This window comes from Meles meles, chromosome 4, assembly GCF_922984935.1.
Source record: "Meles meles chromosome 4, mMelMel3.1 paternal haplotype, whole genome shotgun sequence".
NCBI classification, from domain to species: Eukaryota; Metazoa; Chordata; class Mammalia; order Carnivora; family Mustelidae; genus Meles; species Meles meles.
Window position 1 is genome coordinate 42,000,982 of NC_060069.1, and position 25,998 is coordinate 42,026,979.

General features: G+C 45.6%; 1 protein-coding gene across 22 annotated transcripts in view; it reads left to right on the forward strand.

Annotated features, from left to right (window-relative positions):
* KALRN (kalirin RhoGEF kinase) overlaps positions 1-25,998 on the forward strand; it is a 672,007-nt gene that overhangs the window by 622,390 nt on the left and 23,619 nt on the right. For 9 of the 22 annotated variants that reach the window (XM_046002920.1, XM_046002922.1, XM_046002924.1 and 6 more), the window contains 6 exons: positions 3,280-3,518; positions 5,424-5,680; positions 9,239-9,362; positions 10,471-10,530; positions 24,818-24,845; positions 25,321-25,492. In XM_046002920.1, coding sequence (XP_045858876.1) covers positions 3,280-3,518; positions 5,424-5,680; positions 9,239-9,362; positions 10,471-10,530; positions 24,818-24,845; positions 25,321-25,492 — 880 coding nt within the window. The other 13 variants (XM_046002949.1, XM_046002944.1, XM_046002945.1 and 10 more) reach the window with 9 other exon arrangements.

The following is a 25,998-nucleotide window of genomic DNA, read 5'->3' on the forward strand; positions in this document are numbered from 1 at the left end:
GTGATATCCTGCTACTTCCTAGAGCTCATATTACACAGAATGTGTAGCTCTCTACGGACCCCGCAGGAGTCCCCTAACTGGTGGTGGGAACCGAAGTCAAATGGTGCTGCTACCTTGTTTATGTTTCTTTATCTCTTTTCACTGCTGGGGTTGTCTCCATGTTGAGCTTAGCATGTGACAGGAAGCGTACGGTTTTAAACTAGTGCTCGTCTCTCAAGTTGATGTGCTCAGCAGTCTTTCTGAGCAGAAACAGAGCTGGCAGGTGAAGGCAGAATGTCACCAGAAATGAAGTTACCCCAGAGATTTAGCTAGCACATCTACCCATACATATACATACATACATATCCATGCACACGTATACACGTGCACAAACTCAGCAAGCACATGTATCCATATGTACACTCACGTACACACAGACTCAGCAAGCGCATATATCCATATGTACACACACGTATATGCACACACAGACTCAGCAAGCACACATGCCTGTGTGTATACACACATGCACGCACACACACAGGTCCAGTGTCTAATGTGTCATCTCTTGCCAGAGAATCTGGACTCCTTCACGTGGCGCAGACAGCCCTTGTTGGGTGTCCGGCAGCAACCTGAATGCTGTGGGGAAAGATTGAAGGTGACATACCAGTTGAACACCATGGGCAAGTCATGATGTTTCTCTGGGCTTCTGTTGGCTCATTTTTGCGAAAAGGAGAAACAGTCTACTCTGCCCACATTGGCATGTGCTCTAGTAGTAGAAGCAGGAAAGCATGGCACAGTTCCCTGCAATCTCTGTCTAATTGCACAGTAAGGGATTTAACACATTGTATTACTTTTTAAAACATGTAAAAAGAAATTATACAGCAAGATAAACATGAAACTTCAAAGCAATTTCACACTGTAAGTGTGAGAGTATTTTGGGGTCATCCCCTCTAATCCCCCAACTGTAGGACAGTTTGATGGGAAAAAAAAAAAAAACTTTGTGATCTCTAGGGCTCTTTCTCATTCTAAAAAGTCTAAAATTAAACACCAGCCAAGCCCTGAGGGATAGCAGTAGGAGTTGTCTATAGTTTACAGTTTCTGAATGTAGAAGTTTGAATTAACACCTATGTTGATAAAATTTGTGTAGAAGGTGCACATATATAAAATACATTTATCGAATTACATCTAGTGGTTAAGAATTTCTGATAGATTCTAAGCTGGAATGAGATTTTTAAGTTTATCAATTCAGTACAGAAGACAAATAAGAAAAAATTGAAACCAGCAATAATGGAAGTAACAACAATGGCTCACATGGAGTCCTTTCTCTGAGCCAGGCACAATGCTAAGCATGTATTCACATGTATCATCACAGTTCATCCTCAGGTCACATGGAAATGTGAGTCCTATTATCCTGTATTTTTCAGGTGAGAGAAAGGAGTCAGGGAGGTTAATAAACTTGTCCAAGGTCACAAAAACATAGGTGATAGAACAAGGACTTGAACCAAGAACTATATAACTTAAAATTAGGCTTTTAACCACAAATTACCATATAGTCAGTGGTGGTAGGGATACACATTTATCTATGAGCTCCCTGGCAAACAAAGCAAAGAAAGAAACAGGATCAGGCATAAGATGCTATATATCAGGCAGAAACAAACCCTTCCAGGAGATCTGTAGCTTCCCTGATCCTAAGACCTGAGTAATGCACACTGAGACAAGTGGAAGTGGAAGTGGAAATAAAGGTTGTCTGTGTAGTTCATTTAAGAAGCCATATTAAAAAAAATAATTTAAAAAGTTTTTAAAAAGCCATATTATTTTGAAATACTTCAGCACATTTATTATATCTATAAACAGGTAATACCCCAGTTCCATGTGATAGGTACTGATTCATATAGTCAGGTGGATAAGGCCTGCTTCAAAACTCTTTGCCATCTACTTAAAACTTGGAACTGCATTTCTTTGGGTCTAGTCCATGGTCCAGACTTTTACATGGTTCCAAGAGACCTTTCTCTTAATTATAGTGCGTTATAGAGCTATTACTGAACTAGATTATCAATACTTAAATATTTAATGTCTACAGAATACTTTCCAGGGAGAAAGGCTGTTAGCTCTGGCTGATACTTTGATACGTTCAAGGGGTAAGGCTGTGATGACAGAGAGGAGCCAGCCTTTTGCTCATAGAGACATGTGCAGGCATTGCAGGGCCAATATTTCCCTCCTGTGACTTCAGAGAGGAAGAAGGGTGGCCCTGTATTGGGTCCTACTGAAGTACATACTTATCACTGTAGAAATGTCCCTATAATTGAAAGGCCCCAGCTGTTAACCCACTTAAATACTTGTTACAGAGAATCCTGATAAAAATGACAAAAGTGGGCCAGCCCTTGAAGTCATTATTACAGAGTTTGACCTGTATGCCTTTTGCTTGGCTATCCCTCTTTAGTACTCGGGCCTTGGAACTTTCTTATCTGAAACTCTAAAACAAGGCTCACATCTTTCCTCTATCTCCTGAGTTCCACTGACTGCCATTCTACCCGTCTCCGAATTGGAGTGGCCCTCAGCTCTTGCCTCCTCCTTGCACCAAGGCTGTGGCAGAGTCTCATCTCCCTCCAGAACACTTGCCACCCCATAGCCATTCTACATTCTCGCTGGCTCTGCTCTGCTTGGGTCTCACTGGTCACTATCTCAAGGTTTCTGAATCAGCCTCTTCAATCCCTCTTCCCAGCTGCCACAAGGTTAATGTTCTTTGGATGTGGCTCTGGTGAGAGAATTTAAAATGTTCAAGTTCATTTAATCCAATCACTTTTCGTGATCTTCAGAATTACACCCAGACTCGTTAGCCTAGCTTTGTTGATCTTTCAGCCACGGCACCCGTAACCTCCTTTTCCTGTCTCATCTCCTCTTCCTCCATGGAGACGCATGGCCTGCAGGTCCTTTGACTCCTTCCGGTTCCCCAGACACACTTCACACTTGCCTATATCCTACAGAGTCTGAAGCATGTCACCACCCCTCCCACGGGGCCCTACACGCACATGTACCCACACACGCACACACACACAAAGCCTTTGTTGTTGCTTTTGCACAACACTGTGCACCTCACATAGGGCATCACTTCATGTCTGCATTTTCCTTTTTAAAGTAGCTTTCTTAGTTCTCACAGGAGATTATAAGTTCCTTAAAAACAAGGTTAGTGTCTTCCTCATGTAATACCACAATGCCTGGCACAAAGTCTGTGTGTAATAAGCTTCCAAATCCTTGTGGGATTCCCGGAGCTTAGAGTAACCATCCGCTCTTACCCTGCAGCCCTACAGTCACCCATTGAGTACCAGCGGAAAGAAAGGAGCACGGCCGTGATGAGGTCCCAGCCATCCAGGGTTCCCCAAGCCAGCCCCAGGCCATACTCCTCTGTCCCCACGGGCTCTGAGAAGCCCCCAAAGGGCTCCAGCTATAACCCGCCTCTGCCACCCCTGAAGATATCTACCTCTAATGGCAGTCCAGGGTTTGACTACCACCAGCCTGGGGACAAGTTCGAGGCCAGCAAGGTAAGTGACAGCCCCACACCCCCACCCTCACCACTCTGTGGGCGCAACCTCTGAGCTCCCTTGAGGAAGTAGCTTCTTTTTATGTTGCTCGTTTGACCAGAAGCAACCCACTAAATACAGCCAAGGCTCAATTATTTCTCTTTCTTCCCCTGCTTTAACACAGAGTATCTGAGCACAGGGAACTGGTGAGTTAGACCAGTTCCCTCTGCTCAGATACTCTGTGTTAAAGGGCTATTGTCATCTGCAGAAACTGCAAATATAAGATAATACTGTAGCAGCAATTTTGACTTCTATCAAATAGAGTAGTTGTGGTTTGAATCACTGAAAGTGACAACTCTAGTGTTTGACATCTTAAAGAGATCACTCTTTCTAATGACGAGATGCTGAAGTGAGCTTACCATCCACTGGCTGATGCAGCAAGGGGAGATTGCTCGTCTGTGTGTGAACGGGAGCAGCAGACTTGGATGAGACATTTTTCACAGATAATCCACAATTCAGACATCACCATGGCAGCAGCATAGAATTAACTATAGACCCCGTCTGCACAGCTGTTTTGACCCTACCAAGTGGTAGGTATGAGAATAAATGGGAAAAGTGCTAGATTAGGAATCCAGGCAATCTGGTTCCATTCCAAATTCTGCAGCTCACTTGTTCTAGAGCCTTAGCAAATTCATTAATCTCATTAGGCCCCAGTTCCCTATAGAACCTAATGTATCTGTGAATAGGAAGATTTTTTTTTTCACTTAAATGTTCTGGTTTATTGTTTTATTTGCTTTATTCAAATTATTAGATGATATTGAGTTTTTAATTAACTGTTAATAAAAACTACCATAAGTTTTTTTTTAAATCAACTGTTAATGTCTAAGTTCAATTCTGCATTAGAATAACTGTACTGACCTATTTCATCACATTACCTAGAAATGATTTTCTACATTAAAAACCCCTTGCAGGTGCCTGGGTGGCTCCGTGGTTTAAGCTTCTGCCTTTGGCTCAGATTATGATCTCAGGATCCTAGGATTGAGCTCTGCATCAGGCTCTTTGCTCAGCAGGGAGCCTGCTTCCCCTTCTCTCTCTCTGCCTGCCTCTCTGTCCACTTGTGATCTTGATCTCTCTGTCAAATAAATAAGTAAAATCTTAAAAACAAACAAACAAACAAAAAAACAACCTTGTGAGTTAACTGAAGCCATGTTGGCCTTTTGTCAAACTTACTGAGGAATTTCTTGTCCTGATCATGCTGTGTGAGGTAGCCAGATTACTTCGAGGTATAGGACAAGATTCAGCTTTCCTGGTATACTCATATGAAAAGTCCCCAGAGGCAGGACCTCTTGTATTAATGAATACAGGTGGGACCAGAGTTTTGTTCCCACTGGAGTTGGGTCAGGGTAGGTCATGGTCTTGCCTTTGAATTGGGCAAATGTCTCATTGTTAGTCCTGCTTCAAAGAAGATTAGAATGTAGCATAAGACCAATGCTTTTACAAAAGGAAGAAAAAATGTTTCGAAGGGTCTGTCTGCTTTCCCCTGGGGGATTGTGACCCTGACATGACCTTTGCCCCAAAGTCACTCTGCCCAGGTGCTTATGTATATCTGTGCCTGTGCCACACTCTTCCGTGCATTAGAGGATGCTGGTGGGAAGGTTGCATGCTAGGGAGGCTTCCAGGTGGAAGGTGTTTATACCTTTCCCTAGGCTAAACAGTTCTCTGCTTATTCACCCTGGATTATAATATTATATGCAACATTGTTATAAAAAATAGATATTCAAAGCATGTTTATAGATAATCATTTTATCACTCAAGATAATTTTCTGTCTGCTGTTTATCCTGATGTTGGAGGGTTGGCCTTTAACCACACAGTGGGATGTGAACCGGCCTCCTCGTGTCCGTGTCCTTCTTGCCCTTGTCTCCTAGCAGGGCGACCTGGGAGGCTGCAATGGGACCTCATCCATGGCTGTGATCAAAGATTACTATGCACTGAAGGAGAACGAAATCTGTGTGAGCCAAGGTGAGGTGGTCCAGGTCCTCGCCGTCAACCAGCAGAGCATGTGCCTGGTGTACCAGCCCGCCAGCGACTGCTCCCCTGCGGCGGAGGGCTGGGTCCCGGGCAGCGTCCTGGCGCCCCTCCCCAAAGCCACAGCGGCCACAGAAAATAGTGACGGAAGCATCAAGTAAGTGCCTTGTTGGCTTCCCCGGGAGAGGAGTGTGTGGATTAAAAAATCAAAACCAAACAAAGAACACAAAAATTGCAAACACATGCTAGGGAATTCCTGCTGCTTATTCTCGACAGTGCCACGGGAACTAATGTTTGAGTGCTGGAGCCACACACAGCATGGGGCAGCCAGGCTGGATTGTTCCGGGCTTTTGTTGTTGTTGTTGTTGTTGTTGACAGTGGTGGCTGTGGGTTTTTTTGTTTTTTGTTTTTTTCCTTTTTGTTTATAATTTTCTGTTCGTTTTTTTCCCTCCCCTCCCCCATTAAGAAAAGAACCCTACTGAAACCCTAGATGACAAAAGGCATGCCTTCCGTTGCTCCATTTGACCCACCACAGGATTCACTGGACTGGACTTTATTTATATTGTATTAAGTTACCGATATATATATATATATATTTTTTTTTTTTTTTTTTTTTTTTTTCTGATTGACACCAAAAACTTACCTTAGCACGAGTGCCAGACCTATATAGGTCAGAGGCCTGCTGCTTCTCCCAGGAGAGAGGGAACTTTTTGGTTGTCTGTGGCAATTCCTCTGTACAGATTGTAACTTTTTCTTTTTTTAATTTCTCCCCTCCCCTGTCACTTTAATATATGTTCATGGTAATTTGTAAGATATTTCTTTTCCTTATATTGGTTGCGAAGACCCTTCCGAACACATTCCTGTATAAAGTATTTTGCACTATTTAAAGAACCCCATATGGATGAAGTCAGGTTGTGCAATATAAATGGAGAGTCACAATGTTCATCATTGTACCTGTAATGTAACTAATAATTTTAAATGTACTATTTTAAATATGTAAAATAAATTTTCACCATGAGCATGTTTTAATGAGGCTAAAGACTAGTTGACCCTTTTTCCCCTATTTCACTATTCTGTGAGTTTTAAACATGCAAACTACTCTTTTTTTTTTTCTTTTCTGTATTTTAGGGATCGGTTGAATGCATTGGCAGTGTTTTCCTACACAAAAAGGGCTTCAGTCACTAAAGCTCCAATAGTAGCCTTCGCTTCAAGAGCCCCTATAATATCTCTGTCTCTACCCCTGAGATGTAGAATGGTTACAGATGGGATTCCATCTCGCTGGGCACCCTTGAGGTGCTGACATAATGTCATGACTGGGGTATGAGGCCGTGCTTGACTTGCACCCCCTGTTCCCCATGCTGTGTGGCCATCTATGGTAAAGGTGGAAGGAATTCCCCACCAGAGAGCTGGACGGGGCACCAAAGGAATAGCACTTCTTTGGCCCTTTCTCTAGCTTGGGGGAGAGGTGACCAACCACACCCTGGCCTTTCTAAGTAATGACAGGCCCAGATTGAAATCAGTGGTGGCCTCTAAGGCACAATAGGCCTAAGTTCTTTTATTCTAAAGACATTTGCTTTTGGTACCTTTTAAGGAGCTTTGGAAAAAAAGGCCCTCAAAGCATTGAAGTTTTTATTAGTCAATCACCTTGTGACTATAGAGCTAACCTGTCATGATTTGTGACCTAATTATGCAGGCACTCAACACTTCCTCCTCACTTTTGTGTCTTTGGGTCACTTTTTCATACCTTCCATGAGAGGGAAGGTAGAAGGGATGTCAGGCTGGGCAAAAGAGAACAGATCCAAGTACGAATGGGTCATGCCGGTTCCTTGTCATCTCCTCTTGCACAAGGGTTGGTGGGAGTGGAGCAGAGGCACAGACTTGGATTGGTTGTCACTATTTATCAGTGAAGGACACTTAACCGCACCCTCCCCAGGGCATACTAGGACCACAAGAGTCAGAATTGGTTGTGATGCCTCCAGCATAAATGTCACTGAAACCCTCTTTCCACATGAGTTCCTGGGCCTGTGGCCAAGAAGTGGAAGCTCCCCAAACCATGATGAAGACTTCTGGGAAGAATATGAAATTGAGCCTGTCCTACCACTTATACTACCCTGAGTCTTTGTTCTGAACATTATTTGTAACATTTCTAGTTTCTCATCAAGCATGCCGAATGACCCAGAGGGTTGTTAATAAACGTAGGAACACACCCCAGATTTACACACGCATTCACTATCTGTCCACCCTAGGAGTCTTTGCAGCATGGACCTCCCTGACTCAAGGTGTTCCCAGACTGAGTCAGGGATGTGGATTTTGGGGGTAAAGATATGAGGTGAATGTCTGAAGTTAACAGTGATAGTGTCTAAAGTCACTTTCCAGGACTGGTTCTCGCTCAGGTACAACTGAAGGGAGTTGCTGGTACGCTAGGGAGCCTGCCTATTCAGGAGGTTCAAGAGAAGGTCTGGCCAAGAGATCCGTGCTTTCTGATGGAGTCCCCTTACCCCCAAAATCTGAGAACTGACTATTATTGCTCTTTCCTATTCAAAAAGGTGATCATTGAACATGTGTGTTAGCAATAAGTATTTTGGACAACTTCGGCACATCCTAAAATTCCTGAAATACTAGAACATTTTCCTTCCTCCTAAATCTTATGTGTGTGTTTCTCCCCCCGCCCTGTGCCCCTTTCCCTTAACGAAAGCTCTTTTCATTAGGCTCTGTCTGCAAAGGCCTAAATTTGACAAGGAGACACTGAAGGGAGGCCAGCCTCACTTATTCCTGACAATGATAGACTTTCATCCAAATTCTGTGACCACTCCTGAAATTTATGATGTCTGCCCAGGGTCATTAATGCTGTTTGTGACTTGGCTTTTGACGTCTTTGTCCTGACGTACGTGGAACTCGAAAGCTCTGCTCTGAGCTTGTCTTTACATGTCTGTGAAGTAGCTTCCAGACCCCTTAGTGGGAAGGAAGAAGTTAGGGTATTGCTGCCCCCACCACCCTGAGAGCACGTAATGGGTCTTCTCCCAACAGGAAAACTCTAGGACCTCTTAGTGCTCGACAGAGTTCTTTATTCACAAACACCTGAGTGACAAGGAAGACATAGACCTTCATCCTAAAATAGTCAGAGAAGTGAGTTGTGTTCAACCGTGTATTAAGTCAAATGCTCTAGAAAAAAAATCCTCTCTGTACTACAGTGTTCGGGAATAGCCACAGCCCAAATATAAATAATGAGATGAAAACCTCAAAATCATCCTTTTGGGTCTTTCTTTCTGGTCCTGGGAAAGTACCAATAGCTTATGCACTATAAAATCTACTTCTCTTATGTTTTCTGTTTTACACCCCCCCCCCAACCTCATTCTTCCACCCTCCACCATACTGCTCAGGAAGAGAATTCCTCAGTCCTCTAAGGCTTCTTCAGTACGATATAAAAACTTTCCTTGGTAGAGTTTAATTACCCAGTACTCATATTTTCCTCAAGTGCTGCAGCCAACCTTGCACATCTCTCAGGAGGAGTCAGAGCTCATCCTCACTCACTGCCTATCGGAGGCAAGATCAACTACCAGCCACCACAGGAGCTGGCGTGCGGGTTTGGGGCCTCTGAAGCTGGGGCTTGACTGGAGGACCTCACCTACTGACTCACCCGAGGGTGGCAAGCCCACCCACCACCTCACTCTGCCCTGACCTGCCATTTTGATTGGTGCATTTTTTGGTACAACAGGAAGTCATGTTCATGGCATACTCTACGAATGAGAAAGCGGGCGGAAGTGGAGAACACGGGTAAAAATGAAGCCACAGGGCCTCGTAAACCCAAGGATATTCTGGGCAACAAAGTCTCTGTTAAAGTGAGTAAGGTCTTCCAGAGCTGTGTCCCAACTCTCACCTAGTCCCACCCTACAGCATCTCACGAGGCAATTTGGGTGGATGGGGTTTTTTCTTTCCCAGCGTGGGGACCAGAGGGGACGTAGTTTAGCAGGATTTTGCATGCAAGATCAATTTATTTTTCATTTTTTATTTCTCCTGGCAACTTTGATTCAAATAAGTAAGTATCTTTTTTTTCTTTTATACCTTTCTCTTTATACTGTGCACATGTTTTATAATAAATTATCTGCAGTGTTATTGTTGTAAAAAATGCAAGATGCTGGACTCATACTAAAGTTCTCAAAGCTGCCTATTCAGTATCCTAGGTTTGAAAATACACGCAGGGGAAGGAGATTAGGGGTGTTTGCCAAACCTCCAACCCTGTGAAGTCTGAGGACTATGGCCTTGGTAAAGTTTCATTTCTTTTCCCCAGAATTCAGACGACATCATTTTCAGGCCTACACAGGGACAGGGAAGGGGAGGCACATCGGCAAAGCCCAAGTTACTGTTTTGTAATAATCCTCCTCTTGCTGTGAACCCACTGATTCTAAGCTTCAGCAGACCCTTGTTGTGCTCCCCCTCCCCCAAATCTTGAAGCGATGTGATCTGTTTTCTTTACATTGGGCCCTCTGAAAAGATCTGACTCTGGATGATGGGAATCAGACTGCTGATGCTGAACAGCTTTATAAACCTGGCACTTTTTCCCCTTCCTGAGCAAAACAAAGAACGTCCTTCTTGGGAAAAAGAAATTCTATTCCCTCCCTCACTCTCCTCGGGGAAATCCAGCCTCACAGAAGACAAGAGTTTAAATTCTACAACACTCATGCTTCATGTGATTGCCTCTTCCACTGCTGTTTCCCGTGAGATGTGTGGCGGCACACGATCCCAGCCTCCGCTCTCACCCCCGCCCCTGAAAAGAGCATGCTGCCACCCCTGGGTGATCAGCAACCCCACCTTAGAAGCACCTGGTTTTTTTCTCAGCCCAATATTCCATTGCTCGTGCCTTTCTGAAGTTCTCCTCACTCTCCAGCAAAAGCTGCCTGTGTTCTAACTATGTTCTCTTTCTTCCCCCTCTTCATGCTGCCCTTCAAGGAGACGAACAGTTCCGAGGAGTCAGAGTGTGATGATCTTGACCCTAATACTAGCATGGAGGTAGAAGCAGCTATTGTCCTATTTGCTATAATGATTGTCTTTTTAAATGTGTTCTCTAACAGTGACCTTGCTGAAGTGACCGGTCAGTCAAGGATAAATGGTGATGTGGGAACATCTCTGGGTGTCCCCTCCCAACCCCAAAACACAAACAAAAACAAAAAATACATTGATTCAGCTCAATTTTTGTAGAAAACTTGACCTAGATTTTTTTTTTTTTAAGTAAAACTTCTGGTTCTCCTGAATGCTTGCTTAATATTTCCTTCTTTGGTGGGCGTGGCTTTGTGTAGAAAATATCCAACTTCATTATTGGAAACTTAGAGCTCTTTTTCCTCCTGTGGAAAATGGCCTTATGAGGAGTGGCAGATTGCCTGCTGAAAGACAAGAACTCTTAGTTTCTTCTTTTATTTTTCCTTCCTCTCTCTTCCCTCTTTTACTTTCCCCTTAATCCTCTTCATCTGGTTCTTCTACTAGAACCTATTTCTCCCTTGAGGCTCCAGCAAAATCACGGACTAGGTGTGGTCTGGTGGATAACCTGCTCCCTAGTTACTGGGTATGGCTGGCTGAGAGCAAATGAGTGATTGTAGCAGCCCCAGGACCCGCCTCTGCCCGGCCCCAGAGCTCCTGGACAGTGTCTGTCCCACCAGGAAGTAAAAACAGCCCTGGGAAAGGCCTCCTTCTGTAACCTTAGCAGCGATCTCTCTAGAGATGGGGAGACTAAAACATTGTCAGAGGCCTTTCTTATACTGTAGGGCTCCAGGGTATGGGATTGGAACCAATACCTCCACCAAGAACATGAAATCAACTTCCAGCCCCTTTTTGGCTAGAAACGATCTTGGGTTAGAGAGATAGGACTCCTACATGGCTTGCCACTGAGGGATAACCCTCATAAATTTACTAACCCTAGACAATTAGCACAAACATGAGCCTGGCTTTCCCTGCCATTTTTTCTTTCAGAGTAAATGGAAATGTTTTTCTCCAAATCTGTGTTTTCATCACCAGGAATGAATTAAAATTTAGAGATTTCCTCTGAGTACAAAATAAGTATTTTTAAAAATCTTTTCCTTTTTAGAGACCTAAGCTTTTCACTTAACTGGATGGACTTTTATTATTCTTATTCTAATTTGACCTAATCCCAAAGAAATCCACCACCATATTAAGTCAACCACCAGAAAACCAGAGAAAAACCATTCTGCCTGAGAAGGAGTAAGGCAGCTATGGAAGATGCCAGTTGCTTTGAATCAGGTCAGAGCCAGTGGTTGAAAGTAGGCATTCTGCCAGGATACAGTGGTTGCCTATGGATGTGGGTATTGCCACAGAGCTAAATTCATCAGGTGTGTGTCAGTGCCCCACCGTGGGTGAAAGTGGGTCTGGAACTCATAGCCTAAATGTATCTTAGAGAATGAGGAAGCCAGGGGAAGTTTCTGGCTCTGCTTTCCCTGTGTTTCCTCGGATAGGCACCAGCTCCCATGGAGCCCACACCTATCAGCTTGTAGACCCCTGGTGATGCCTGTCCCTCCAAGTCTAAGCTTTGCTGGCCTCTGTCACAGATGTCATCAGCAAGCAGAGGCAGTCCAGGCACAGGGAGGGACAAGCCAGGTATTTGTGATCTAGACGGCAACTTGGGACCTTTTTCAGCTCAAGTGGAATGGGGAGAGAAAAGTGGCTTTCCCACCCTGCTCTTTAATGCAAGAAGTGGGCCCAGAGCCTCATGGGGCCAGGTGAGCAATGCAAGAGGAGAAAGTTAACTGATGTAATCAGATGCTCCATTCTATGGTTAGATAAGCAAAAGCACACACACACACACACACACACACACACACACACACACATGCATTAGCCCTGCTTTGTGAATTGAACACATTTCTAAGTAAGGTGAACAATGCACAGACCTGTGCCATTAGTGGGATTGCCACTTAGCAATCCCAGGCTTGCAGCCCTTCGCATAGACTGAGTGCGATGGGTCCCAGGGAGGCGCTTTGGGATGCATAAGCAGAAGCCGTAGGATGTTCATGCTGAATGGAGGAAAGCCATGAGTTGTGTTGATGCATGTCTGGAAAGTTTTCAAACACAATACTCGAGGCAGACATTTCAGTTGACTGGCACTGTGGAGGGGGTATGTGGTTAGAAACGAGCCAAATATTCTGGTCAGTCCAAGGTTTCTGTAGGAGGTGTGCATGCAGTCCTTGAATATTCCATACAGATCCTTTCAGGGGCCAGTGAGCTCTTGGGCAGTATATGGCTGTGTTCAAGTTAACTCAGCACAAAAAGTGCTGAGGGAGCGCAGGCATCTTGGCACTGCTAGCTCAGAATTTTCAGACACAAAAAACAGCTGAGACACAGAAAGTCAGCCTGTTCAACATGAGAATTTTCCCACAGGATAGGTAAATAGAACGTCATCGCGATGTTTGTTGCAGAGGGGAAAATGGCCAGGGGTGCATAGGAAAGAGCATTTCCTTAAAGACCCGGCTTGAGAAGCAATTGGGCCTCTTGAAGGCCCCTGGCTGCTCACTGGTCAGTTGGGGCATCATTACCAGGCCCAGCCTGGCCCCCAACCTCACTCTTACCTTCTGAACCTGAGCACTGTGATGTGCATTGTCTGGCTGTTGACAGTCCCTGTGCCCTGGGGAGCTGTGCTGCTCCCCCCCAAACACACACCGTGGCCTGTGCCCTGAAGCCCTGTGCTCGGTCCCAGCCGCCACGCCGGCCCCTGCAGCCAGCGCACTGCTCCACGCTAGGTCTCTGGGCATGGAGTCCGGCCCTCTCCACTGCTTGACCTGCCGCCTGTGTGTTGATTCCCACCCGAGCTGTGTTTCGGCTCTTTCTCCTGCCTCCGCACATCTGTCACTACCAAATTCACTACTTTTCTTTACTTTTTCTCAATTGGTGGACTGAAGGGTCCCTTTAAGGAGCAGTTTCCTTGCATCTTTGCTTACAAACCAGCTGCTTGCTACCCTCAGGCTTGGCTTATGTCCCACCATACCATTTCATGGAGGTTTATAGACATTGCCTTGAAAGCTACTGAAGAGGGAAATGAAGCACCCCAAATCCTAGGAATCTGATTTCCAAGGCTTCCCAGGAACACCGCGCACATTGTAGAAGGAGGCAGTTCTGCTCTATTGTACCAGCCTTTGCTTTCCCCTCTGGAGAAACGCTTGTGAAGTTTCTCAGGTAGAGAAACGCCCCGCGCCCCACTCCTGGCATGCCAGCTGCTGCACGATTGTCTCCCCGTCTGCAGATCCTCTCATGGTCTGGCACCCCCTTGCTCCTGTTGACCCGTGACCACACCTCAGAGAGAGCTAGTCTGGAAATGGCACGAGTCTGTGCATTATTCACCTTACTTTATCTTGCGCTGATTACACGTTGGAGGCTGGTGGAGAAGAGGATATTATATATAAGAGAAACGTTTCTACATGGAAGAAGAATCCAATCAGGCCGAAAATCAAGCTCTGGGCTATTTGGGGAACCAGTTAATATTAATTCATTTTTTCCAGTACAGCTTAGACTGCTGACTGCCTTTTCTTGATGAGGTGTGATGGTGGGCTAGCATCACACGCCCACCTGCCAGCTTCTCAGGCCTGCCCCTGCCCCAGTGTCTGCACAGACCCCCAGGCGGGAGCCAGGGCTCAAGGGTTCAGGCTTCATATCCATCCTGTGAGCCAGTGCCCTCCTCTGAGAAGTCTGGATCCTCCCTGAGCTGTCCTGGATTTCTCGTAGTACCCAGCGAGGCAGATTCCCACACCTCTGCCATCTCAGAAAACTGTCTTGAGGACTGCTTTGAGATGGGGTTTTATACCTGCCCTCCAGCCCTAGAACTGCCACACACCTACATTGTGAGCTGGAGGAGAAAGGCCTTGACCAGCCTCCCTGACTTGGGCCTTCATCTTCAGGGATAAGGTTTCTCCATCCAGCTTTTATGTCAAGGCTAATTAAATAAATGCATCTTAGTTTTAAGACAAAAGCCCAATGCCACTTTTAGCAGAGAACATCAATCCATCAAAATAAGAGGTAGTCATGATTCCAAAAATGCTCCATCTCTGCCCCAGTCATTTAATAAGGAGCCGGCCTCATCCACGATGCAGACTAAATCCAGACCTTACCCTCGGTCATTATGCCAACTGCAAGACAGCTCAGAGTGTTCCTTTCTGCCTAAGAACAGAGTTGGGGTCTTGTGGGAGGGCGTTGTGAGAGACTAGGGAGAGAAAGCACTTGGAAAGACAAAGCTACATTGGAAGGAAATTTCCAGTCAGGGTAAGAATCGTAGACTTTCAGAGTTGACAGAAACTTAGAAACTATCAGTTAACACCCCATTTATTTATATACTTTTTTTTTAATTGTGGTAAAACATACATAACAAAATTTACTATTTAACCATTTTTAAATGATTTTATTTATTTATTGATAGGGAGAGAGAGAGATCACAAGTAGCCAGAGAGGCAGGCAGAGAGAGGGGCAAGCAGGATCCCCGCTGAGCAGAGAGCCCCATGTGGGGCTCCATTCCAGGACCCTGGGATCATGGCCTGAGCCAAAGGCAGAGGCTTTAACCCACTGAGCCACCCAGGTGCCCCCTATTTTAACCATTTTTAAGTGGCATTAAATACTATCACAATTTGGATAGCTGTCACTGCTGTTCATTTCCAGAACTTTCTCTTCATGCTGAATTGAAACTGTACCTACTAAACAATAACTCCCCATTCCTCTCCATCCCCCCAGCCCCTTCAAAGACTTTTAGAAGAGGAAACTGAGGCAGAGAAATTATATCTTTCAGTTTGAAAATGAGAAGTTTCCCTGAAGGCAGATCGTGGCTTTCCCTGGACATCACTCCCCCACCTCCACCATCCTTATGTGGGTGGGTGGGAGGAACTGCTCCCCCATCTCCAGGTTGTTCTTAATCTAAGACACAGATCCTGGAAGCTGAGAAGACCTGTCTTCTAGTGCCAAGTTTTATGTGTGGATTTGTTGTTCAACTTTCCAGCTCAACAAAGAGGAATATCATATGTGCTCATCCCAGCTTTCCAGGGCTTAAGTATGACTTAAATAAAAATGACACAAAGATAGGATACCTGGATGACTCTGTCGATAGAGCATCCGACTCGATGCTGGGGTGGTGAGTTCAGGCCCCACGTTGGATGTAGAGACTACTTAAAAAAAAAAAAAAAAATCACACAAGGCACATGGAAAGTATCCCTATGGAAAGAACGCGGGAAAAGGAGTCAGAAAACCTGATTTGGAGTCTGGGTAATGTCAACTGTGAGGCAAGGGCCACTTAGACTTGCTGAACCTCGGGTTTCTCTGAGAGGTCACACAGCTCAAGGGTACAGGTGTTTATGTACACGATGTAGTACCCTTTGAGCACCAAATGGATCCAAGGTGTGATATCGGTGGACTCTGAGACCCTTTGCTGTCCTGAACTTCTGACTGAAAACACCGAGACCCTCCAACAGAAGAAGTCGGAGTATCTATGCCTTGACCCTGAAATTTGCTTTGAAGGAAGTGTGCCAGGAATGGCCTGGGTACATTTATTCCTGAGATCGGACCGGAATGTCCACTCCCAGCGCTGGAAGGGTTTGAGTGGCCAGAATTGACCCTTCTTTCCTTCTCCGTACCCACAGTTCCCCAGCCCCAGCTTCTACATCTTGAAAGAGCTAGCCTGCTGCTCCCACCTCAGCTGCTTTGGCTCCCTGTCCCAGATTCAGAGCTTCAAAATAACCTGGCCAGACAGACTGAAGGAAACTTTTACACCCCTAGTCAGGTGACTGACCTTCTGGCATCGCCAGTGTGTTTCCACTGATGCCTGTTAATGCATTATATAAAAAGAAATTTTTTATGAAAAGAGCTCTTTGGAGAAAAGAAAGTGAGGCATCACATTCCTGCCTTTTTATTTTTACAAAATATTTTCTTTGTAATATATCTGATGGGTTTGGCCTGGAGACTCACTCCCGTTGCCTGGCTTTGTTCTAACTCAACAAGCAGGTTGATTTATATTGTGCCACTAAGGGAAGGGCACTTAGCTTGCCAGAGCTGGCATTTCTCTCTCCTGGGGGAATTATAAGAAAATCTTCCACTGCATATCCACATCTGTGATGTTCCTGTTCCTTCGAACAACCCTATGAAGATGGGGTTTTCTTACCCTCCCAGAGGAAACAGAGTCAGAGAGGTCATTGTCCACACAACCAACCGAAAAGCAGGTCTGGGGGAAAAAAAAGCAGGCCTGGGGCACCTGGCTGACTCAGTCTGTAGAGCATATAGCTCTTGATCTTAGGCTCATGAGTTCAAGCCCCACTTTGGATGTAGAGATTACTTCAAAAAAAGCTGATCTTGATGGTGATGCATTGAGAGGCCAAACTTGGCATGTGATGCAAAGGAGATCTGCTCAATGAGGCTCAGGAACTTCCTTAAGAAGGTTCAGGCCCTCCCTTGTTGCACATATGCTTGATGGAGGGGAATTTCTTCCTCAGCAACTTTTTAAATCCCTTGACCTTGGGGGTGATGAGTTGGCCTCACCCGTACCCTTCCCCTGTGACTCCAGAGTCCTGCCACAGAAGCCAAGAAGGGAGATCTGATCATATGGGAGAAAAGTCTGAATGGATTTCTCAGGTCAGTACAGTCACTCAGCACCCCCCAGTCATGTGTGTCCTATGGCACTCCTACCCTAGTCTGGAGGCCTCACCCAACTCATTTGCGTTGTCCATTAATGAGATTATGAGGTGCCATTGACCCAGGGGAAGTTGCTCTAAGAGCAGCTATTAGAGAAGCAAAAGCCACCACCTCCCTCCCCAAGCCTGTACTGTCGAGTTTCACCTACAGGCTCACTCCACGTGATAGCCTAGTCAGTTCAATTTATCAAAAGTGAGTAATAAAATCATTACAGTGAGTATAATGGAGGGTCAACAAATGACGTAAGATCAGGGCCCATGCTTAAGAAGTGTGCAGTCACATAGAAAGAGGCAGGCTTGATTAAATGTTCATATTACATAGCAGAGTTCACAACATGATCTATTAAAAGGCACGGGGTCATGCATTTATTCATTAGTGGGTATTTGCACAATCACTCAGGCACTGGGCTGATAATAATAGGAGCTATTACTTATCAGTCTTCCCTATGTACGTGGCTCTGCTGAGTCCTTTCCTCCCAACAGGGTCAATACATAGGTACTCTTATCATTATTCCTGTTTTACAGATGAGAAAAGGGGAGCACAGAGAGAGAGGTGAAGTAACTTTCCTAAGGTTGTGTATTCTCACAGCCCGTGTCTTCCAGGAAGCATGATCATTGTCTTCATGTGATGGCAGTGTATGGGCTGGGTGGACTGCTAAACAATCTGGTAGAAGGATAAAGTAGAAAGAGAACAGGAGCAAAGGGCCTGAGGTCTGAAAGTGCCTGGCACATTTCAAGAAGAGTATATGGTCTGGGTAGCTGGGGTTTAGTATGTGAGAAGAGTTTGTCAGAGACAAAGCCTAGCAGATGATTTGGGACCAAGCAATGAGGGCCTTGAGAAACTTGCTAGAAAGCCTGGACTTGACCCACTGGATGATGAGAGCAAAAGTAGGTTTTCAAGCAGAGTCCATGTGTTTCATTAGGGAGAAAGAGAATCTTAAGCAGGGTCCATGACCAGTGGGGAGCCCGATGTAGGACTCTATCTTACAACCCTGGATCATTACCTGAGCCTAAACCAAGACTCTGATGCTTAACTGACTGAGCCATCCAGGTGTCCCTCATTCTGCACTTTAGGAAAGTAGCTGGCACCTGAGTTAGCAACAGCAGGTCAGGCAGGTCTATTGGAGGACTGTTGCAGTAGACCTAGGAGTAGGTGAACAAGAGTTAAAAAGTAAAAGACGTTTTGGGGGTAGGAATATGAGGAGGTTCAAATCCTTAATGCATGAGACCTCAAAGCATTCATCCATAAAGCCTTTATCCAAGGTCAAGATCATGACTTCCAAGTTGGACATGGGATGTATAAAAAGGAAGTTGGACCAGCACCCCTCACCCAGTCCCTTCTGAACAGACCTCCAGGCTACTGAGAGCACAGGAGACCCTTGCATGCACAGTAATAAACCCCCTGCTTTGACTACTTTGTGGGATGGGTGGTGAATTTTTTTCATTATTATGTTTAAAGTCATATTTTTGTCCTTTTTATTTTCAAGGACATGCCAAATGTTCTCTAACCAAAATACTGAGGAGGGGTGGGAAGAGGAGTCAGACAAGAAATCCCCATAAAAGAGCTAATGTGTTTGAAACATGAACATTTAGAAACCTGTACCCAACAGCCAACACTTACACATTCTTCTCAAGAACCCACACAACTTTTTACAAAAATGGACCGTGTCTCATCAAAAATCAAGGAATGAGTATCCTATAGATTAAAGCCTCCAAACACCATGCAATTAAGTTAAAAACCAGAAACAAAAATAACTTTTAAAACTTATACATTTGGAAATTTTAAAATGTTTCTATCACAAATGGGTTAAAGCGGGGGGAAAGGCAAAGTTGAAGAAAAAAGACCTAGAACCTAGACAGTCATGAAAATACTTGGGAATTAAGGAGCTACTTCAAAGACAATCCCACTGTTGTTTGGGATTGTGTTACATTCACATCTTTGTGTCTTGCTTTCATCTTTATGTCCATTTAGAGATAAGCAGAGGTAGGGATATTTTCTAAACATTTAGAAAACTGTGTCTTGTTTGGCCTGATTAAAAACAGTAAGGGTTCAACCTCCACACCAGAAATCATACCTAAGTTTTTAGAAATTGACTTTCTTATATCTGTTCATTTCAATGTCACATTTCCTCACTAAAATCATCTAAAATCCCTTCCCCCAGGGGGCCTGGGTGGCTCAGTGGGTTCAAGCCTCTGCCTTTAGCTTGGGTCATGATCCCAGGGTTCTGGGATCGAGCCCCGCATCGGACTCTGCTCTGCAGGGACCCTGCTTCCCCCTCTCTCTCTGCCTGCCTCTCTGCCTACTTGTGATCTTTGTCTGTCAAATAAATAAATAAAATCTTTAAAAATAATAATAATAAAAAAAATAAAATCCCTTCCCTTCCTCTTCTGAACAGAGATTCTCATGAAAAACACAAAGGCAATAAAAAAAAACAAGGCTGGCTATACAAATTCTGGGTTCATTGAAGGTAGTTCTGAGATGAGTTTAGAACATTTGGTTGGGTTTCTTTTGACCATTTTGATTCCTTCAGCATTCTAGATATACATAGTTTTGAACTGTGTTTTGTGAGCAGTGATGAGGGATTGGGAAAAAATGGGGTGGGGTGTTTTCCTTCTGGAGTCAGTTGGCACCTGGTTTTCTAGACAAGGATTTGCCCTCACTCTCAGGACATGGGGCCAGAATCTTGGACATTGACTGGCAAGAAAAAGAGACTCAGCATTTCTTTAAGCTTAGCTTGTTATTCAGGGCTGGTTGATTTTACCTATAACTCTTTCCCGTTCCCTCGCTGCCCTTCTGTTTTGAAGAAGACAATTGGAATTCTCTCCAGAAGGAAGAAACTAAGTTGCTGGGGGACCACATTGTGGTGGTTCTTTGCTCCCTGAAGGAGGAAGCACGACCACCTGCCGCCCTCTGCTGTTCAGATAAAAGCAGATTCCCAAGCCCTGTCTATAGCAGCCTCATCCCCTTGGGTTTGCGTCTCCCAGAGAGAGAACATGTGCATTTTGTACAAGTGTCATCTTGCCTTACATCCATTCTGATTCCAGCTCCCTGCTCTTTTCCATCTACCACTCTCTGCGGACATTCAAACTGTTTCTAAGGAAGGAAAACATTAGGCTTCAAGAAATATGTGTTAGCTTATGATTACCCCTTCCAGCCCCGGGCAGGGGTATCTCAGGTCTCGGCACACACCAACAATGATCATTAGACAAGGTGGTCAGGAGGCCTAGATTCTAGTCTTCTAATTGGGTAGGTTAATTTGATTGGACACATACCTGGCCCTCTGCTATGTGCAAGATGCTATGTTAAGCAGCATGGCTTCATGGTGCATAAAACATAGAAAAGGGCTACTATCTTCAAAGGGTTCGTGAGTCTGGTAGGGTAATGGCATGCAGGGAAGATGTCGTGATAGACAGAAGCACGGGAGCAGAGCCCTAGGTACCAGCCTCAGGAAGAGCAGGGAGGAAGAAAAGATAGATATCGCCTCTCAGGCATGAACTGACTGATGAGATTCCAGAACAAGTCCCATTCCAAATGGTGGAAACAGGAAAACACTCCCAAGTTCATGGCAAGACATTTTCTCAACTCCCACCAAATTAGGATCCCACCCCTTGACTGACTGATTAATTCGACAAATAACCAGTGGAGCCCTTATGTGCCAGGTATTGTGCTAGGCTCCAAGGCAACAACAGTGAGCAAGGTTCTTGCCCACGTGGGTCTCGTAGTCCACAGGGAACCACAGACAAATACCTAGGCTGTTCCAGTGCAGTGTGAGGAGGCTGCTGTGGCCCTCTTCCAGTCCAAAACCCAACTTGCTTCAAAGTAGAAAAAGGAAAAATGAGGGAGGAATCTTCCATGGATATCACCCAGAGTCAAAGTTAGAAAAAGCATTAGCATGGCCTTCAGCCGGGCTCTTGGTCCTTGCTAAAGGAGTTTAAAGGGGAGGACTAGGTAGCAATGGGATGAAGAGCAAGGTTGGGAGCAAAGGTAGGGAGGCAGGGCTTTGACATCAAGAACGAAGTGTCACAATGCTTTTCCAAGGCCATGCCTGTGCACGGATGGTGGAAGGAGCACTGTGTGACCTTACACGAACTTCCCTGTCCCATCTGGAAATGGGAACAAATCACACCTGCTTGGTACATCCTCCCAGAGTTTAGGATGAGTGAATGAAGGAGTCTGTGAGTGGTTTATGCCAACTACGTGGTGTTACACAAACCACTGGTGTTATTGCCATTATCGGCAGTGCTTGGGTCGGCCAACAGAGGAATGAAGACCGATGCCTTCCACCGGCCTCTTCTAGGTAGAGAACCTACAAGTAGCCTTATTGGCAACCTTTCTCTCCAAATTCCCACTAAGTCTACCTCCAAATTAGGAAGATGTGATTTTTAAATAATGTATGTGTTTAATAATACCCTGAATTCAGTGGGGAGTGATGGGAAAGAGGACTAAGTCAATAAATTCCCTCTGCATCAGTGTGGGGTGCTGTTTTATAGAATTACTACCACGGCACAGATTTATGAAACCCCACTTAAAATGTTACAATGAAGGAATGGGCCATTTGTCTCCTCCATATGTCATTTGTCTCCTCCCTGTCCCTCCCTGCATGTAATCACTGTCTGACTCCCTTGTGGTTTCCCATTGGGATGGGAAGTACAGGACACTGGACAAAGCTGGTAACATTCCCAGATCGTTTCTACGCTGAAGTCCTGACAGGGAAGGTGGGGCGAGGGAGAAGACAGAGCTCCGCGTCTGTTGGAGGCTTGTCAGCCAGGCCCCATCCTGGAAGCTGTGCAGAGGTCACTGAATTCCATCTTCCCCACCAGATTTTTGGCCCAAAGAGGGTGCTGAGCATGTTGCTGAGGGCCACAACCAAAGACCAGCTCAATAAATCTTTATCGGAACAAATCAGCACTTGCATCAAACAAGCTTTCCGGTGGGCACCATTATCCCCAATTTCCAGCTAAAACTAAAGCCTAAGAGGCTTAACAATGTTGTCCAAGGCAAGAGAGTGTGTCTGGCTTGGGGTCTGGATACTATGTGCTTTGTCTGCTCCTGGAGTTTATATTCGCTCCTGAGTGGAATGCTGCTGAGAACCTCCTCTCTCAGAGGCAATGGATTTTCTTGTTTTTATTTATCATTCCCCAAAAGTTTGCTTTCCATCTGTGTTTGAAAACAGGCTCTGATCAAATATTATTAGTAATATACCCTGAAGTCATTATTTTATAGATCATATGGACCTAGTTCCAGATTCTGTTTATGAATTCTTGGAAGAACTGGAATGAGGACAAAGGTCAAATACTCATTCAACCAACGTGTATAAAATGCCCATTTCGCAGCAGAAGCCACGCTAGGGGCCAGAGGTCCAAGAAAAATAACATCTTCTGGTCCTTAAGGAACTTACAGTCTAATAGCGCTGTGTTCTTTTTTCCTTTGAAAATGATTATAAAAGTGAAACATACGGACTGAAGGATATTTGGAAAGCCCAGGTAAGAAGAGAAAGAAAAAAAAATCACCCAAAATTCAGACATCTTATAAATCCTGAGGCTGGAGCCTCCATCCCAGCATCTCTGGATCAGTAAAATCTTGCACCAGCCTGGAGGAGGAGACAATGTTTTTTGAACTGGAGAAAAGCCACCCTTGATCTCGCCACCCTGTGAGAAGCCACGATAACGTTTAGAAAATATTTTTCATCTCCTTTTCTCGGACTGTGAAATGAATGGTGCAGATGTCGTTCTCTCCGCCTCGCTTAAGCCAGGGGGAGACCTTGTGGACCCTTCAGCACCTTGCCCACCCTGTGCCCGGGCTGTCCCCTGCCACAGCCCCGTGTGTCCTCATAAAGAGGGGAGGTCTCTTGGCGGGGGGGGGGAAGCAGCTTTTACCAAATGCCCCCACATCTCCCCGCCCCACTCCAGAAAAACTTCAGGGGCAGTGAGTTGGTTTCCAAAACCAGTTCCTTTGGATAGAGGGGGCTTACAGCGGCTTTCCTCAAACTAGGGCACACATTGACTCCCCCAAAGCAGCTTTCAAAAGACCCAATGCCTGGCCCCACTTCTCACCAACTAAAAGAATCTTTGGTCTGAGGTCCAGGCATTGATTTTTTGTGTTTTTAAAGCTGCCAGGGTAAAGGACTGAGAACCACTGATTTAAAGGAAGGTGGGGCAGTGGTGTACGTGACCTTTGAGACTAGCCGAGGGCACTGCGGAGGTCAGTCTTGAGATGGGGCAGCCCCAGGACTTGGCATGGCGAGAGGTTTCCGCAGCTCACTTCAGGAAAGAGCTGGGTGCAGTATGTGGGTAGTTGGTTGGCAAAGGGGAACCCAAAGGGGGAAAATAGCAACTTTGTTCCAAAGGGCTCACATGGATCCTGATTAAGGGAAGAACAGATAGAAACCATGTTCACATACGCCAGGAGTAACTATGGAGAGATAAGTACGAATGCCACAATGAGCCATTGGTAAGGCAGGTGAGCTCTCTGGCTTCTTTTCTGAGGGAGAGAAGAATTTTACACCATAAACTCTTAGAGAAAAGCCACTGTAACAGTAGGCTGCTTTGCAGAAGGAGGATGACTAGAATTAGATTATCTTTCTTTCCTTCAACAGAAACACTGAATACTTGCTATTTGTCAAGCATTGTGCCAAGCACTTGACCTAGACTACTCATTTCATCTTTGCAATAACATTTCGCAGTATTTATTAGTTATCCCCATTTTATAGGGCAGGAAATTGATGTAATAAATCTTAAGTGATTATCACATGAAACAAAGGAGATGAGCCCCAGGCTTTCTGACTCCAAAACCGATGTTTCATTCACCCTGCCAAGCTTTTTAACCTGCACTCACGTGATGAGAGGGAAAACAGAAGATGAAAGAAAATCAAGAAAGGGTGACTTTTCAGCATGGCTAGTTGGCCAGGAGTCCATCTTCTGTGAAGATCCGTGGGGTCACAAGGGAGCCTTTCCAATGTGTCTTTGCCAACCAGCCATGTGAAGGTCAGGTCGCTTCATTGGTCTAGGTCTGTGTTCTCAGCTAGACAAAGCCAAAAGGGCTAGAACCCCTAGGTGATTTTCAAGCTGCCCTATGCTGGGGACAGGATGGATGGGTATGACCTTCCCTTTGCCCCGCAACCAGACAAGCTCTGCGTGCAGCTGCTTGAAGAGGATCTTCCCCTGTTTGGGGTGAGGGGGCTGCCTCTGGAAGGCTATTTCAGTCTGATACAGCTCTGGTGCTCTGTTTTTGAAAACCTATGAGGCTGGGAAGACCCGGTGCCAACTCATTCCTCGAGTGCAGATGGAAGCGGGCAGGGAGCATGGCTTTTATGCATTTGGCAGGGAGGATGAGCCCCTAGGGAAGTGAAACGCAGGAGAAAGGGGCCTGCTAAAGCCAGCAGAGTTTGCAGTCATGGTACACCTGCGTGGGACCCTGGGTCACCCAGAGGAACGTGAAGAACCAGAGCAGGAAGGAGAGGAGAGCAGGTGCCCAGGGTTGTTCCTGCGATGCTGACACGGTCGCAAGCAAGAGAGCCTGGCCTCCAGGCTCGTCTCCCTAAATTGTACTTCCTTTACTCAAGACGGCAGAAGTCTCCTGTTCTCCATTAGTAGCTTAGGATTTAAGCAATTTTCTGTTTCTTTGTGTTTTTCAGATCTTAAATCCAAATTTCATCCAAGAAGGTGAGTTACAAAGTCGAATCGAGAACACGGGGACTGGCTCAATAAATTGTGGCAGATCCAGCCGTTGAGGGAGAGGCGGAAAATAATGGGGATGTGGTTCTGTGCTGTGGACAAGGAAAGGTGTGCATGATACACTGTGGGAGTGGAGAAGGCCACGACTTGCGTTATGTGTAATTTGTATAAGAAAAACGGTGTTGGTGAAAGCCCAAAGGATGTAGACCAAGACGTTCGCAGTAGTTACCTCTGTATCAAGACATCATGGAGACTTTTCCTCTTTTTACTTAACTGTATTTCCTGATTTTCTGCAATAAACATTTCTTACTTTTAAAACCCTTCTTCATGGATCACGGGTGACTTGACAGTATTAAGCTGAAGGTCATTTGAATCACTACACGTGCGTGGGCGGGGAGAGTGGTGTAAAACCGCTGTCTATTGTGTTTGTTCTAAATGATGCTTTACGTCCATCTGACCACAGTGGCCCCAGAATTCCTTGTGCCCTTAGTGGATGTGACCTGCTTGCTTGGGGACACAGTGACACTGCAGTGCAAAGTCTGTGGGCGGCCAAAGCCCACCATCACCTGGAAGGGGCCAGACCAGAACATCCTTGACACGGACAACAGCTCAGCCACATACACCGTCTCCTCCTGGTAAGCTGATCACCCCACAGAGACACCACCAGCACCTTGGTGCAGCCCCTGTTCTGGTTCTTCAGCCTCTGGGGGGAGGGGGGCTGGGTGCCCTGGAGCTTATTCTTGCCCAAATACTTGGCCTTGAGGAGGAGAGAAATGGAGTCAACATCCATGGGCAGCTCAGGAAAGTGTGCTCTCTCACAATGGTGTGTCAGGGCTGGGAGATGTAGAACAGCCCCTGCTGCTCCCTGCCACGAGCAGGTCAGAGGGGAGGGGTGCCCAGCACGTGGTCACGTGCTTCTGAGCAGGACGTAGACATACCTGCACCTACAAGGACAGTTTGGCAAGACTACATTCTGGACCCACACTCAACAAATAAAAACATACCCCTCTCTATCTCGGGTTAGGCATGAGCCATACTTTCAAAGAGCTTTGACAGTCACCGACTCACATCCACCCGACTGGCTGATCTTTCCCCAAGGATCCCCAAGAGAATCTCGGTGTCAGCAGTAGTGGCAAAGGCT